The sequence below is a fragment of the Entelurus aequoreus genome, linkage group LG16 (genome assembly GCF_033978785.1).
Source record: "Entelurus aequoreus isolate RoL-2023_Sb linkage group LG16, RoL_Eaeq_v1.1, whole genome shotgun sequence".
In the NCBI taxonomy this organism is placed as follows: domain Eukaryota; kingdom Metazoa; phylum Chordata; class Actinopteri; order Syngnathiformes; family Syngnathidae; genus Entelurus; species Entelurus aequoreus.
Genome location: NC_084746.1, coordinates 34,063,519 through 34,078,545, shown reverse-complemented (window position 1 = coordinate 34,078,545; position 15,027 = coordinate 34,063,519). Strand labels below are relative to the sequence as shown.

At 42.9% G+C, this 15,027-nt stretch overlaps 1 protein-coding gene across 1 annotated transcript in view; it reads right to left on the bottom strand.

The window, feature by feature from the left end:
• LOC133630872 (tensin-3-like) overlaps positions 1-15,027 on the bottom strand; it is a 73,791-nt gene that overhangs the window by 16,931 nt on the left and 41,833 nt on the right. Inside the window, exon 12 of the mRNA XM_062022689.1 lies at positions 8,761-8,862. Coding sequence (XP_061878673.1) covers positions 8,761-8,862 — 102 coding nt within the window. The remainder of the gene's footprint in view (positions 1-8,760; positions 8,863-15,027) is intronic.

Below are 15,027 nucleotides of genomic sequence, written 5' to 3'. Positions count from 1 at the left end.
TTCCAGTAAAATCCCCCTCGTAACATTCTTCTCGGCGAGCTAGGTGAAAGCTGCTTTATAGACAGATGTTTCCCCTCCCTGCTGCCCCATCTCTCCCCTGTCATTGCGCCCTCTTCCTCCCATAAACTCCTACCTTTATCGCCACATCCAGGTAAACACACAAGAGAATCCACATCTCCAGGGAAGCCAGGAGGAGCACAGGCCATGCAAAGGTACGGAGGCGGACATGGCTTTTACCCGCCGGATAACGTTCAGGGTCAAATCACTGGAGATCGAGTGAGTTCTCTCTCTGTTGAGAAGGTGAGAGTGTTTGCACTCCACACAAGGAGTGCAATTGGGGGGGGGCTTACGATCGCCAAATAAGGGCAGAGGAATGTAAACATGTGAGGCGGAGTTTAGAGGACGGAGGCGGGCTGGGGAAAGGCAGTAACCTGACCTCTTGCCCTGCAATGGGGGACTACCCCACCAGGTTGAAGACGAAGAAAAGAAAGAAAGAAAAAATGTTGCCCAGTAAAGGAACAGAGAATGAAAACAACATTCCTTGCACCTCCAAACTGTTCACTTTTTAGTCAAAAACGATCTTTCTACAACAGCAGCGTAGTTGTTTTCTCTTTCCTCCCAAGTGTCATTTAATCACATTCCTGCCATAGAAACAGATGTGACCAAGCTCAATTACGGGGTTCCATAATCATGTTTTACCTTAAAGACTGGCTTCAAGCAAACCCATGAAAGCATTACAGCAAGTAGTCCAAACTCTTTGTTGATTGCCGTCATGATGTCGGTCTATGAATAATCTACTAGGGATATTTTATAGCAACCCAGCCCTCAAATTGGAGGCGATCTGGTCATGTACCACTATGCAATTACAAAAAAAAAACATCCTTTAGTTGTAAATTCCTAAAATGCCCACATCCCGTGTGCTAAAATCGTCGCTCGGAAATGTAATGGTGCTGTTACTGCCGCCCACTTACAAAATATGCTCACAAAACAGTGGAACCTAACTCACTCTTAAAGTAGTAACATTTATATCCAACCAACATTTGGTAGGGAAAAATGTCTGAAATGTAAGCGGTGGCACACACATGTTTGCATAATCTCTTTGAGCATTTTTTGCAGCCCTGGGTAAATGTGGATTGTTTAAAAAAATGTTCCTAATGTTTTTGTTCTTTTTGCTTTATTAAATATGCTTATGGACCTCTCACATTTCTATTCTCGTTGAAATATAATAGATGGGGGAGCTTAATGTTTTCTAACATTACGCAAAAATATGTTAATATACCGTATTTTCCAGACCATAGGATGCACCGGATTATAAGGCGCACTGCCGACGAATGGTCTGTTTTCGATATTTTTTCATATATCATGCGCACCGGATTATAAGGCGCATTAAAGGAGTCATATTATTATAATTATTTTTCCAAATGTAAAACACTTCCTTGTGGTCTACATAACATGTAATGTTGGTTCTATGGTCAAAATGTTGCATAGATTATGTTTTACAGATCATCTTCAAGTCGTTTTCTGACAGTCGCTTCAGGATGCGCCGTTTTGTGGGCGGTCTTATTTACGTGGCTCACCTTTGGCAGCGTCTTCTCACAGTCATCTTTGTTGTAGCGGTGTAGCGTGCAAGGACGGGAGTGGGAGAAGTGTCAAAAGATGGAGCTAACTGTTTTAATGTCATTCAGAATTTACTTCAATCAATAACAGAGCAGCATCTCCTCATCTGGAAACAACAACAACGCCGGAAATGTGTCCCGTGAAAAAACGTCCGACCGGAACTCTAATAACTAAAGTTCCTTGGGTGAGTTATGTAAACTCACTACACCGGTATGTTTTAGCGCATTTATGGCGAGTTTACTGACAGATATAAGTAAGAACTTTACACTACTTTATATTAGAAATGGCAACAGCGGAGGATGAATGTCCCATAACAAGAAGGTAGAGAAAAAGAAGAAGCTTATCGACTACGGTGTCTTCACGGACTACAAAGGCGGACGCGCGCAAATTTTCAGGACTTACGCAAATCCCAAATACAGATCAGCAGGTACCAGAAGGTAAGAAAAGTTGCTTTTGCATATTAATTCAAAACCAAACACCAGATAATGTCTTACCTTATACACACACCGTAATAATACTCATGTTTAATGCGCCGACAATCCATCAAGCGGTGCGGCGTCATAGCTTACCAAAGTCGTACTAAAACATTTTGATAGATTTATGAGCGCCGTGTGTAATGTTTTATATTTTCAATGGAACATAACATTTTGGTGTTGTTTACTTGAGTCATATTGCCATCATAGTGCAGTCTACACGCATCTCTTATGTTTGACTACACTGGTCACACTTATCACATACTATGTACCAAATAAAATTGATTCGAGGTCATCTGTAAGCAAAACCAGAATTATTCCGTACATTAGGCGCACCGGGTTATAAGGCGCACTGTCGAGTTTTGAGGGAAAAAAATATTTTAAGTGCGCCTTATAGTCATGAAAATACAGTACTTATCATTGGAAACAAGTATTTGATCATCTCAACTCCTATGTGGTTATAATATATCCAGTTAATATTATACATGGTGCATATATAGTTATTAATAGAGCAGCTGGGATAGGGTCAAGTCCACTCAGCCTTAATGAGGACAAGCAATATCGAAAATAAATGATTGAGTGAGTACTTTACATAGGGGCGTCAAATTATCGCGTTAATTGCGATTACTAATTACATTCATACTTCGCACATTATGTTACGGTATATGGATGCCAGCGAGTTTGCCCACTTCTTGAATTTGACTGAGAGCAACAACAGTGATATGTAGCCACAGCCAAAAAGAGCAAATTTAAATAGTGGGGATAGGATTAATTATATCTAACAAATACTGTACAATATTCACAACAAATGTAAATACGTATTAGAAGTCTGTTTATGGTTTGTATACGGTAAGTATGAATGTTGCCTTTTTTTTAGCATAGAGGAAACAATTATTTTCTTCTTTTTTTTAGCGTAACGCACATTTATTACACAAGCTAAGGAAAAATGACACCACTTCCACCTTAAGATGACTAAATGCTATTACAAGCAGTACCACGGGCTTATATGGCGTCGGATGGGTGCTACAAGTTGTAACACGTAAGATATGTTTTAATAGCTAAAGCGGGTTTATTGAATGTTAAATGCACCGAAAAATAGACAGTTTTGTACACTTTTGAGGGGATACAATGCCCAGTAGTGTGCAAGAGTGTTTCTGTAAAGTATCTCCAGCCGTGTCCATGTGGTGACATAAATTACGGTATTTTGAGAGGTGAAGTCGGACTAAGTAGGACATCACGGAAGGCCTAGGTGAGAAACGCACAGCCCGCCACTGTTATACAGTATGTCATGATTACATAAGTGCTTAAATTGGCCATAGTTAATATAAACACGTTAACTACGGGTAATCACCATTATTATTGTCACATGCTTACAAGTTTGTCCATACACACTAGGGTATAGACAGGGTTTTTGATTGATTGATTGATACTTTTATTAGTAGATTGCACAGTACAGAACATATTCCGTACAATTGACCACTAAATGGTAACACCCGAATAAGTTTTTCAACTTGTTTAAGTCGGGGTCCACGTAAATCAATACATGGTACTATACCGCCTCTAAAAAGTACCGGTCCCCCCCCCGCACCCTCGTCGTCGTCATGTCATAACATTGCTGGTTTTACAAGCAGAGGAGCATGTTCGGCAGCGCAAAGTCACGCAGTACTTACAAGCAGACACAGTGTGTAGACAGAAAAGGGAGAACGGACGCAATATGGCTTAAAAACTAACGATAAAGGTGAAGTTATAACACTGAAACACCCTCAGGAAGAGGTGTTGTATGTTTTTGACTTTGTAACAATGGGCATTACATTTGTTTTAAGTTGCATGAAAAAGCGTTCAATTAGATTTGCTGCTACCTGCAGAAACTATGTTATATGACAAATCTGTATGGTTATCCAGTGACTAATAAGGGAGAGAAAAAAGTATTTCTCCTTTATAAACCAACTTCCAAACGTTTCCAGCTGTTCTCTACAAAGGTGGTGGTTTGTCTGTTTACACCCTTTTTTTGGTCTGCCTTTAAATCCTACTCTTATTTCACACATAGGGATAAACACACACTGCCACTGATTGGTCGGGTGGAATTCATTGAAGTAAATTAGTTTTTTCCCCCCTCCCTACACACAGCATCTTAGCACTTTTGTGGTAAACGTTTTTTAGGCTTCCTCAGGTCGACCGGCTTATGGGGAAGAAGGGTTTCGCTGCGTCTACCGGGCTGTGGGAAGAAGATGCAGAATTCCCACAAAGCTCCACTCGGATGTAGTGTTTACATGAGAACGCAGGGTTGTAAATATCCCACATGAATGCTTCGGAATCAAGCAGACGGAGAAAAATCGCATCTTTGCATTAAGGAGTTCCCTTTTTTATTTATTTTAAATGTTTAAGTGAAAGCTATGTCAAAGCAGAATAGATCACTTTCATAAAAAACATCCTGAGGAATCATGGGAAAGGGCGGAGATATGTGAGCGGCTCTATTCTGGGAGGCCGTTGTGAATTGCACGGTTGCGCGGAGAGCCGTGACCACAGCGAGGACAGCACGCCGCCGCCGATGGCGCTCACTAGGGGGGCACGATGGTTCAAGCGCGCCTATTCATTTGCTGCAATAAGAAATTCCCTGAGAACCAAACACTAGTCTATAACAGTGCAAACCAAGGAGGATCATTTGAGCTCATTTTTATTTTCCCACCATAGTAAAAGTCAAGCAATTATTAAAGTACTTTGCAATTCGCATAGGTACAAAACCCAAAACCAGTGAAGTTGGCACGTTGTGTAAAGCATAAATAAAAACCGAATACAATGATGTGCAAATCCTTTTCAACCTATATTCAATTGAATAGACTGCAAAGACAAGATATTTAACGTTCCAACTGGAAAACGTTATTTTTTGCAAATATTAGCTCATTTGGAATTTGATGCCTGCAAAATGTTTTAAAAAGCTGTCACAATTGGCAAAAAAGACTGAGAAAGTTGAGGAATGCTCATGAAATACTTATTTGGAACATCCCACAGTGAACAGGCTAATTGGGAACAGGTGGGTGCCATGATTGGGTATAAAAGCAGCTTCCATGAAATGCTCAGTCATTCACAAACAAGGATGGGACGAGGGTCACCACTTTGTGAGCAAATGCGTGAGCAAATTGTCCAACAGTTTAAGAACAACATTTCTCAATGAGCTATGGCAAGGAATTTAGAGATTTCACCATCTACGGTCCGTAATATCATCAAAAGGTTCAGAGAATCTGGAGAAATCACTGCACGTAAGCAGCAAGGCTGAAAACCCTCAGGCGGTACTGCATCAAAAGTCTACATCAGTGTGTAAAGGATATCACCACATGGGCTCAGGAACACTTCAGAAAACCACTGTCAGTAACTACAGTTCGTCGCTACATCTGTAAGTGCAAGTTAAAACTCTACTATGCAAAGCGAAAGCCATTTATCAACAACACCCAGAAACGCCGCCGGCTTCGCTGGGCCCAAGCTTATCTAAGATGGACTGATGCAAATTGTAAAAGTGTTCTGTGGTCTGACGAGTCCACATTTCAAATTGTTTTTGGAAACTGTGGACGTCGTGTCCTCCGGAACAAAGAGGAAAAGAACCATCCGAATTGTTATAGGCGCAAAGTTCAAAAGCCAGCATCTGTGATGATATGGGGGTGTATTAGTGCCCAAAACATGGGTAACTTACACATCTGTGAAGGCACCATTAATGCTGAAAGGTACATACAAGTTTTGGAGCCATCCAAGCAACGTTATCATGGACGCCCCTGCTTATTTCAGCAAGACAATGCCAAGCCACGTGCTACAACAGCATGGCTTCATAGTAAAAGAATGCGGGTACTAGACTGGCCTGCCTGTAGTCCAGACCTGTCTCCCATTGAAGATGTGTGGGGCAATATGAAGCGTAAAATACCACAACAGAGACCCTCGAACAACTTAAGCTGTACATCAAGCAAGAATGGGAAATAATTCCACCTGAAAAGCTTCAAAAATTGGTCTCCTCAGTTCCCAAACATTTACTGAGTGTTGTTAAAAGGAAAGGCCATGTAACACAGTGGTAAAAATGCCCCTGTGACAACTTTTTTGCAATGTGTTGTTGCCGTTAAATTCTAGGTTAATGATTATTTGCAAAAAAATTTAGTTTCTCTGTTCAAACATTAAATATCTTTTTTTGCAGTCTATTCAATTGAATATAAGTTGAAAAGGATTTGCAAATCATTGTATTCTGTTTTTATTTAAGAATTACACAGTGCTAACTTCTCTGATTTTGGGTTTTGTAATTTGCAATTTGCATATGTATATTGAAACAACAATGGCATTTGAAAACCTAATTAGTTAGATAGTAGTGGATAAATACAGTATATTACATGTTTTATGTTGCGGAAAACCTTTATAAGGTATAAATAACTTAACATTACAGTTTTACCTTTTACGATGAAGACTTCTCCCAACATGTTGACCCTCAGAGGCTGCTAAACGAGGGAGGAGCCGAATAAGCTCATAGTGATTAGTTCGCTAGTCACTATTAGCTTTGAAGCTTAGAGGAACAAATAAACATTTTAATATTGTAACTGATTTGTGTACTAAAACTACATATTTAATTTGATTTGAAGGACCTGCATGAGTGATGAAGAATGATTATATTGGCAGAGGGCTGAAAAGCTACAAGACAATGTACTATTACAATGCATTCGGGGACTCAGCAATTCATGCACTATATTGATACTAACTGTCCAATTTAGACATAAAAAATATGAAAATAACCAAAAGATTTATTGAGTTCTAATGTGACAATGTTAGAGATAAATGATAAATAAGTGTTATTGTTAAGGGTGCTGGGATTATATTAGCCCATTGTTATTTATGTAATTGCATCACAATGCCAGGTGGTTACCTGTTATTGATGTCACAATTTTAACCGGAACTGTAAGGTAAGAATCTGCAATTCAAAATCCTCTGAAAAAATATGCTACTGTAAGTATTGAAAATAGTAAACATAGTAAGCTGAAAATATGATGAATATGTCGAGGCAGTGTGGTTTGCTGCTAACGCTAGATACTATCCTCTAGTTAGCTAGTGACTCATCAAATTCTATGCAGGTGTTTTTTTTTTTACTGCTGTACAAGTAAATATTTGTGTTGTTTATATTTTTTTTTATATTTGTAACATTTGTATGTGTTTAACCTTTTTTTTTAAACTTTTGTGACAGTTAATGTTAAAAAAAAAAAAGGTTCCGTCTGCGACAAAACTTGTATTAGATATGTTTAACACAAAGATGTTGTTGTTTGTATACAGTAGTTGGCTTTGCTGCAGCAGAATACACATTACTTGTATGGTTTTTTACACGTGCATATACATGACAAATGCTAAAAATGTTGCTTGTAAACGCTGACTAAACCAGGGGTGTCAAACGTAAGGCACGAAGGCCGGATCAGGCCCGCGAACAGGTTTTATCCGGCCCGCGGGATGAGTTTGCTAAGTATAAAAATTAGCCGAAATTTTTGAATGAAAGAAACTGCTGTTCTAAATGTGTTTACTAGATGTCGTAATAGCAATTCTTTGTATCTATGTAGATGCTACATATGTAAAAAACAAAAAAAAACACATGTTAGTAAATCAGTTGAGGAAAATGAGCAAACTACATAACATCCTGTAATATGATTTTGATATTTTTTTATCTTGATAGATTGAAAATTAACTAAAGTATAAATAACGACAAATAAAGGTAGAATACGATTAACCGCAACATGTAAGTGTAAAAAAAAAACATTATGATTTGTACATTTTCAGAATGTGCTTGTTCGTTTTTAAACAAAGGAAACAATCTGAAGTTGTCTTTATTTTTAAGTTATCGTGCAGTGACTTTACCAGTCCGGCCCACTTGGGAGTTTGATTGATTGATTGATTGAGACTTTTATTAGTAGGTTGCACAGTGAAGTACATATTCCGTACAATTGACCACTAAATGGTAACACCCGAATAAGTTTTTCAACGTGTTTAAGTCGGGGTCCACTTAAATTGATTCATGATACAGATATATACTATCATATATACTATCATCATAATACAGTCATCACACAAGATAATCACATTGAATTATTTACATTATTTACAATCAGGGGTGTGGAGGGGATGGGGGGTAGGATATGGACAGCAAGTAGTGGACATATAGAGAGAGAGAGAGAGAGAGAAAGAGAGCGAGAGAGAGAGAGAGAGAGAGATCAGAAGACATAAGAAAAAGTATCTGCATTTCATTGTTTACATTTGATGATTAGCAATCCGGGGAGGGTGTTAGTTTAGGGTTGTAGCTGCCTGGAGGTGAACTTTTAGTGCGGTTTTGAAGGAGGATAGAGATGCCCTTTCTTTTATACCTGTTGGGAGCGCATTCCACATTGATGTGGCATAGAAAGAGAATGAGTTAAGACCTTTGTTAGTTCGGAATCTGGGTTTAACGTGGTTAGTGGAGCTCCCCCTGGTGTTGTGGTTATGGCGGTACATTTTTCTCCATGTGGCCCCCGATCTAAAATGAGTTGGACACCCCTGGCCTAAACAGTTAACATATGTTTCATGATTGCGAAACATTGACCCTGGAGTGGATGAATGACATTTCCATTATTTAATATGGGGAAATTGTTTTCGTAACACACTTAATGCAGTTTATATAGAACAGTACCTTCAACGTCACACATGTTCTGGTAAGAGTCCCAGCGGGTGAGCGGGTCGGCGGTGTTGTAGTCCACAGTAACATCCACGCCATTCTGCCATCTGTCAGCACCTGAGCCCAAAAGAAACATCAACTTTAACATTGAGCGCTTTTTAGTAGAACTCGGAGGAAGGCAACAAAATACTGTACAGTAATAACTTCCGAAATGTCTCAATGTATGAATGTAAAAGTCATCATATCCAACTGAGTTCATATTTAATATCCATACATCCAGCTCTCATGTCTTAGGGATATATCTCAGACATCTATATGAGAAATGTGCATTTCCCATTTGCTTGGAGCCAGACAACCTGGTTCCTCAGACATGTAACGGCAGCCTATATTTACCCTGCTGACATGCACACGCATAAATCTCGTCATCTAACGCACTGTGTAGAAGGAAAGGGACTCGTGCTATGTTCTAAAACCTTGTGCTATTAGTTTGAATTCAGTCTCAGCTAAGAATTAGGCAGCAAGAATTGAATGTAGAACAGTGTCGCTTGTCAATATGCTTCGAAATACACGGTATAGCCTGACAGAGCACAACATTAGGCACGCCTGCACCATCTAATTAGATACAATTCAAAATAACGTAATTATTAATATTTGTTCTGCGTATTTAAATACATACCGTATTTTTCAGACTATAAGGTGCACTTAAAATTATTTCATTTACTCACAAAACAGACAGTGCGCCTTATAACCCGGTGCGCCTAATGTACGGAATAATTCTGGTTGTGCTTACCGACCTCGAAACAATTTTATTTGGTACATGGTGTAATGATAGTTTGACCACTATATGGCAGTCACACATAAAAGATACGTGTAGACTGCAATATGATGCCAGTAAAAAACACCAAAACTTTAAATGTTCCATTGAGAATATAGAACAATACTACACACGGCACTCAAAAATCTTTCAAAATGTTTTAGTACGACTTTGAAGCCGCACCGCTTGATGGATTGTCAGATCATTACGGCTACCGTAGTCAGAGATACAAGTATTACTATGGTGTGTGTATAATATGTGTGGAACATTTCCCTTGTGGATCATTAAAATTTGTCTAAGTCTAAATCTAAGGACCGCAAAATGGCACCCATTAGCAGACACATTATCTGGCTTTTTACTATGCAAAAGTATGCAAAACCAACTTTTCTTACCTTCTGGTACCTGCTGATCTGTTTTTGGGATCTGTGTAAAAAATGTGTACACGTCCGCCATTGTAGTCCGTGACGACAATGTAGTCGATAAGCTTTTTCTTTTTCTCTATCTTCTTGTTATGTGGCATTTCTAATACGAAGTAGTGTAAATTTAACTTATATCTGTCAGTAGACTCGCTATGAAAGCGAGTGAGTTTACATTATTCAACCAAGGAACTTTAGTTATTAGAGAGTTCCAGTCGGACGGTTTTTCACGGGAAACATTTCCGGCGTTGTTGTCGCACTAGTGAGCCACGGATGAGGAGATGCTGCTCCATTATTGATTGAAGTAAAGTCTGAATGTCATTAAAACAGTTAGCGCCATCTTTTGACACTTCTTCCACTCTCATTCTTGCACGCTACACCGCTACAACAAAGATGACGGGGAGAAGACGCTGTCGAAGGTGAGCCACGTAAATAAGACAGACCCCAAAATAGCGCATCATGAAGAGACTGTCAGAAAGCGACTTGAAGATGATCTGTAAAACATAATCTATGCAACATTTTGACCAAAGAACCACAATTACATGTTATGTAGACCACAAGGAAGTGTTTTACATTTAGAAAAAAATCATAATATGACCCCTTTAACGCGCCTTATAATCCGGTGCGCCATATGTATGAAAATAGACCTGAATAGACCCGCTCATCAGCAGTGCGCCTTATAATCCGGTGCGCCATACGGTCCGGAAAATACGGTAATAAAGATGAGCAAGTCTCTCGTATGATAAAGATATAAAACTAACACAAAGGTCAGATTACAATGGCACTCGATAAGTGTGCAGATCTCCAACAAAACCTAATTTGCATCAATCAGTTCTATTTGTCGAGTCGTCTTTTCACAATCGCCAGTATTCATTAATGACATTAATAATATGGTAAATTGGGTTTTTCGCTGTTGATGGGTTCCAGACATGACCTCATTGAAAATCAATTAAATTCAAATAAATAATACAAAAATACAATATTTTTTCAACATTTGGAGACCCTTCTGGACATGAAATTACACTCTTTAGTCACCTTTACACGATGTAGTCTAATATAGTGATGCTGCCTGAGGCCGGGCCAATCAATGGCCACAATACTGAACAGCACGCTCTAATTGGTTTGGCCTTCTCTAATGGCCAATACTACTTTATTGTTGATGTTTTTAGTGCATTTAGCCATTTTATGCTTGAAAATGCTTAATTTAGGACCAAAAAAATTGTAGAATATGAGTTTTTAAAAAATCCCCTAAAAATCTGCAATCTGTTGAAGCCGCAAAATTGTATATATTATATTTTAACCAATAATAATTTAATATTAAAATGTTAAAAGTAAAAATAAAACTACACATTAATAAATTACATTATTTTTTAACATATAAAAATTAATTGGCATATCAATTACATAAAGTTAAAGATGTCTGATAAACGTGTAAAGTGCATGCATATACTATATATTTCTGTGGGGGGAGGTTGTGATTAGCGCACTGCAGGAGCAAAAGGTCACCGCCTCAGTCGATGGTGTTGAGGGCGGAGCGCCGTCGACTAGGGGCGGGGCATGTGCGGGACGGCGAGACGCAGCTGGCAGGTGATTAGATTTCGCAGGTGGTACGTGTTAATCTGATCATCTGTTGTCTAACAGCGAGCGGCCAGCGGAGGAGGAGAGAGAGACACACATCTGAAAAGATTGTACTGAAAAGATAAATTGAAACGTGGTGATTAAAGGCTTGGTGAAACGGCACAACTGACTCCTGGCGTAATATGTAGGGAACGACCTCTACATCTGGCACCCAACGTGAAAGAAGAAAGGCTGCGATGTCGTCACCAAGCCCCATAGAGGCGCTGGGACAGCTCCTGGCGGAGGTGTCGACGGCGAACCACCGACAGAATGAGGCGATGCAGGCCCAAATTGCACAACAGAGCCAGATCCTGCGAGCGCTCACGGAAAGGTCCGGAGCGGGGACAACCCCAGCAGCGAGGCCGACATTGACGACGGTGGGGATGCACAGGATGGCAGAGACAGAAGACGCTCAAAGTTTCATGGACATGTTTGAAGCGACAGCGAAGGCATGCGCATGGCCGGAGGAAGAGTGGGCGGTGCGGCTGCTACCGTTACTGGTGGGAGAGGCGCAGCGAGCCGCGCTCAGCCTGCCACCAGCGTCCCGCGTGAGCTACCGGGACATGAGGAGGGCGGTGTTGGACCGGACAGGAGGGTCCAAAGAGGACCACAGACGCCGGTTCCGGACCATGAGACTCGGACAGGAGGAGCGGCCTTTCGCCCTGGGCCAACAATTGAGAGACGCGGCGACCAGATGGCTACAACCCGGAGGAATAGAGGAGGTGATCGAGCAGATCATCCTGGAACAATTCCTGGAGGCAATCCCGGCGCGGACGTCAGCGTGGGTCCGCTACCATCGGCCACAAGGCGTAGCAGCGGCGGTAGCCTTGGCGGAGGACCACCTGGCCGTACCCTGGGAGAAGGGGAAGGAGGAGAAGGCTGCAGGAGGAGCGGAGCGGCCAGTCCCGGCGCCGCGCAGGATGCGGGCGCTGCCAGCAGAAGGAGCCCAGCCGTGGGCACGGCCACGACACAACCCAAGTCTGCTTTCTCCTCCTCAGGGCCAGGCCGCTGCGGACACTGCGTTTCCCCCGCAAACGGCGCCTCGAATGCCGGGGCAGGTGTGCTGGAGGTGTGGGCGGCTAGGACACCTGCAGCGGGAGTGTCCAGTGGGGCAGGTGATCCGGGTTGGCGACCCTCCAGCACCCTCCCCCGGGCCAGGAGAGACATACTATGTACCGGTAAGGATACAAGGGAGTATACACCGGGCGATGGTGGATTCGGGCTGAGAGCAGTCCATGATTCACCAAAACCTGGTTCGACCCGGGGCGTTGAGAAAGGCTACACGGGTGCGGGTTAAATGTGTGCATGGGGATATTCACGAGTACCCTATCGTGCCGGTGGACATTTTTTTTTAAGAGGAAAAACATAGTGTTAAGGTGGCTGTAAATTCGCGCCTGGCGCACCCCTTAATCTTGGGAACAAATTGGGCGGGATTTAACGGGTTAATAAAGCAGTGCGCAGGGGTGCGTTCACGACCGGTAGGAAAAGGGAATGTCCGCGCTGTTCTCATCGGCGACGCAAGATTATCCGACGCTGCCGGGGGGAGGGGGAAGGGGAGCCGGTGGGGGCTTCGCAGGAGGTTTCCCCGGTTCCCCAATGGCGCCCCATGGATGATTTTCCACTCGAGCAGTCTCGAGATGACACTCTGCGCGCGACTTAGGACCAAGTGATTTCAATTGATGGGCAGCGGGTTCGCCCGGGGATAGCACGGGATTTCCCTCACTTTGCATTGATTAGGGACAGATTATACAGAGTGAGTCGTGACACTCAGACAGGGGAGGAAATCACCCAATTGTTGGTGCCAAAAAGCCGTCGGGAAATGATTTTCCAGGCGGCGCATTTTAACCCGATGGCCGGTCACATGGGTTATGATAAAACACTCAATCGGATAATGGTCCGGTTCTATTGGCCAGGCATTCGGGCAGACGTGCGCCGCTGGTGCGCGGCCTGCCCGGACTGTCAACTAGTCAACCCCGCGGCCACCCCTAGAGCACCTTTGCGGCCATTACCACTCATAGAGGTCCCGTTTGAGCGAATTGGCATGGACCTCGTCGGACCATTTCACCCGAGCACCCAGGGATATCGCTTTGCACTAGTCCTGGTGGATTATGCAACGCGCTATCCCGAAGCAGTGCCGCTGCGCTCCATCTCTGCAAAAAGTGTCGCGCAGGGACTATTTCAAGTTATCTCCCGAGTTGGAATCCCGAAAGAGATTCTAACTGACCAGGGCACGTCCTTTATGTCACGCACGTTAAAGGAGCTGTACGGATTATTGGGGATCAAATCTATTCGGACCAGCGTTTACCACCCGCAGACGGATGGGCTGGTGGAGCGGTTGAATAGGACCTTCAAATCCATGATCCGGAAGTTCGTACACGAGGACAAACCAAATTGGCATAAATGGTTGGATCCCCTGTTATTTGCAGTGCGGGAGGTTCCTCAGGCCTCAACAGGATTTTCTCCATTTGAACTGTTGTTTGGCAGGAAGCCGCGCGGGGTACTGGACCTAGTTAAAGAAAGCTGGGAGGAAGGTCCAAGCCCCAGTAAAAATGAAATTCAGTACGTCATGGACTTGAGAGCAAAACTCCACACTTTGGGGCACTTGTCACGTGAGAATTTGCTTCAAGCCCAAGAACGTCAGCAGCGTCTGTATAACAAGGGGACAAAACTCAGACAATTTTCACCGGGAGAGAAATTACTTGTATTACTCCCAACATCCAGCTCCAAATTACTCGCCGGGTGGCAGGGACCCTTTGTGGTTACACGACGAGTAGGTGACGTGGATTACGAGGTCAGGCGGTCTGACCGGGGTGGGGCAACACAAATATACCACCTCAACCTACTAAAAGGTTGGAGGGAAGCGGAGCCTGTCTCCATGGTGACGGCGATAGCGGAGGGCGAGGAGCTGGGGCCGGAGGTTCCCCCCTCTCCCCGGCCCTTTCCTCTCCGCTGTGATAATAATCTGACGCCGTCACAGAAAGCAGACGTGGCCAAATTGCAGCAGCATTTTGCTGACGTGTTCTCCCCCCTGCCAGGCCGCACGACTCTCACCCAGCATCACATAGAGACCAGCCCAGGCGTGACGGTGAGGTCTCGGCCCTATAGGCTGCCCGAACACAAGCGCAAAGTAGTTCGGGAAGAATTAAAAGCCATGCTGGAATTGGGAGTGATAGAAGAGTCACACAGTGCGTGGTGTGGCCCCATAGTTCTGGTGGGGAAGAAAGATGGGTCTGTGCGGTTCTGTGTGGACTACCGCAAGGTAAATGATGTGTCACGTTTTGATGCCTATCCAATGCCCCGGGTCGACGAGCTCCTGGACCGGTTGGGCACTGCTCGGTTTTTTACGACACTGGATTTGACTAAGGGCTACTGGCAGATTCCCTTGTCTCCAGAGTCTAAGGAAAAAACAGCATTCTGCACTCCGGAAGGTTTATA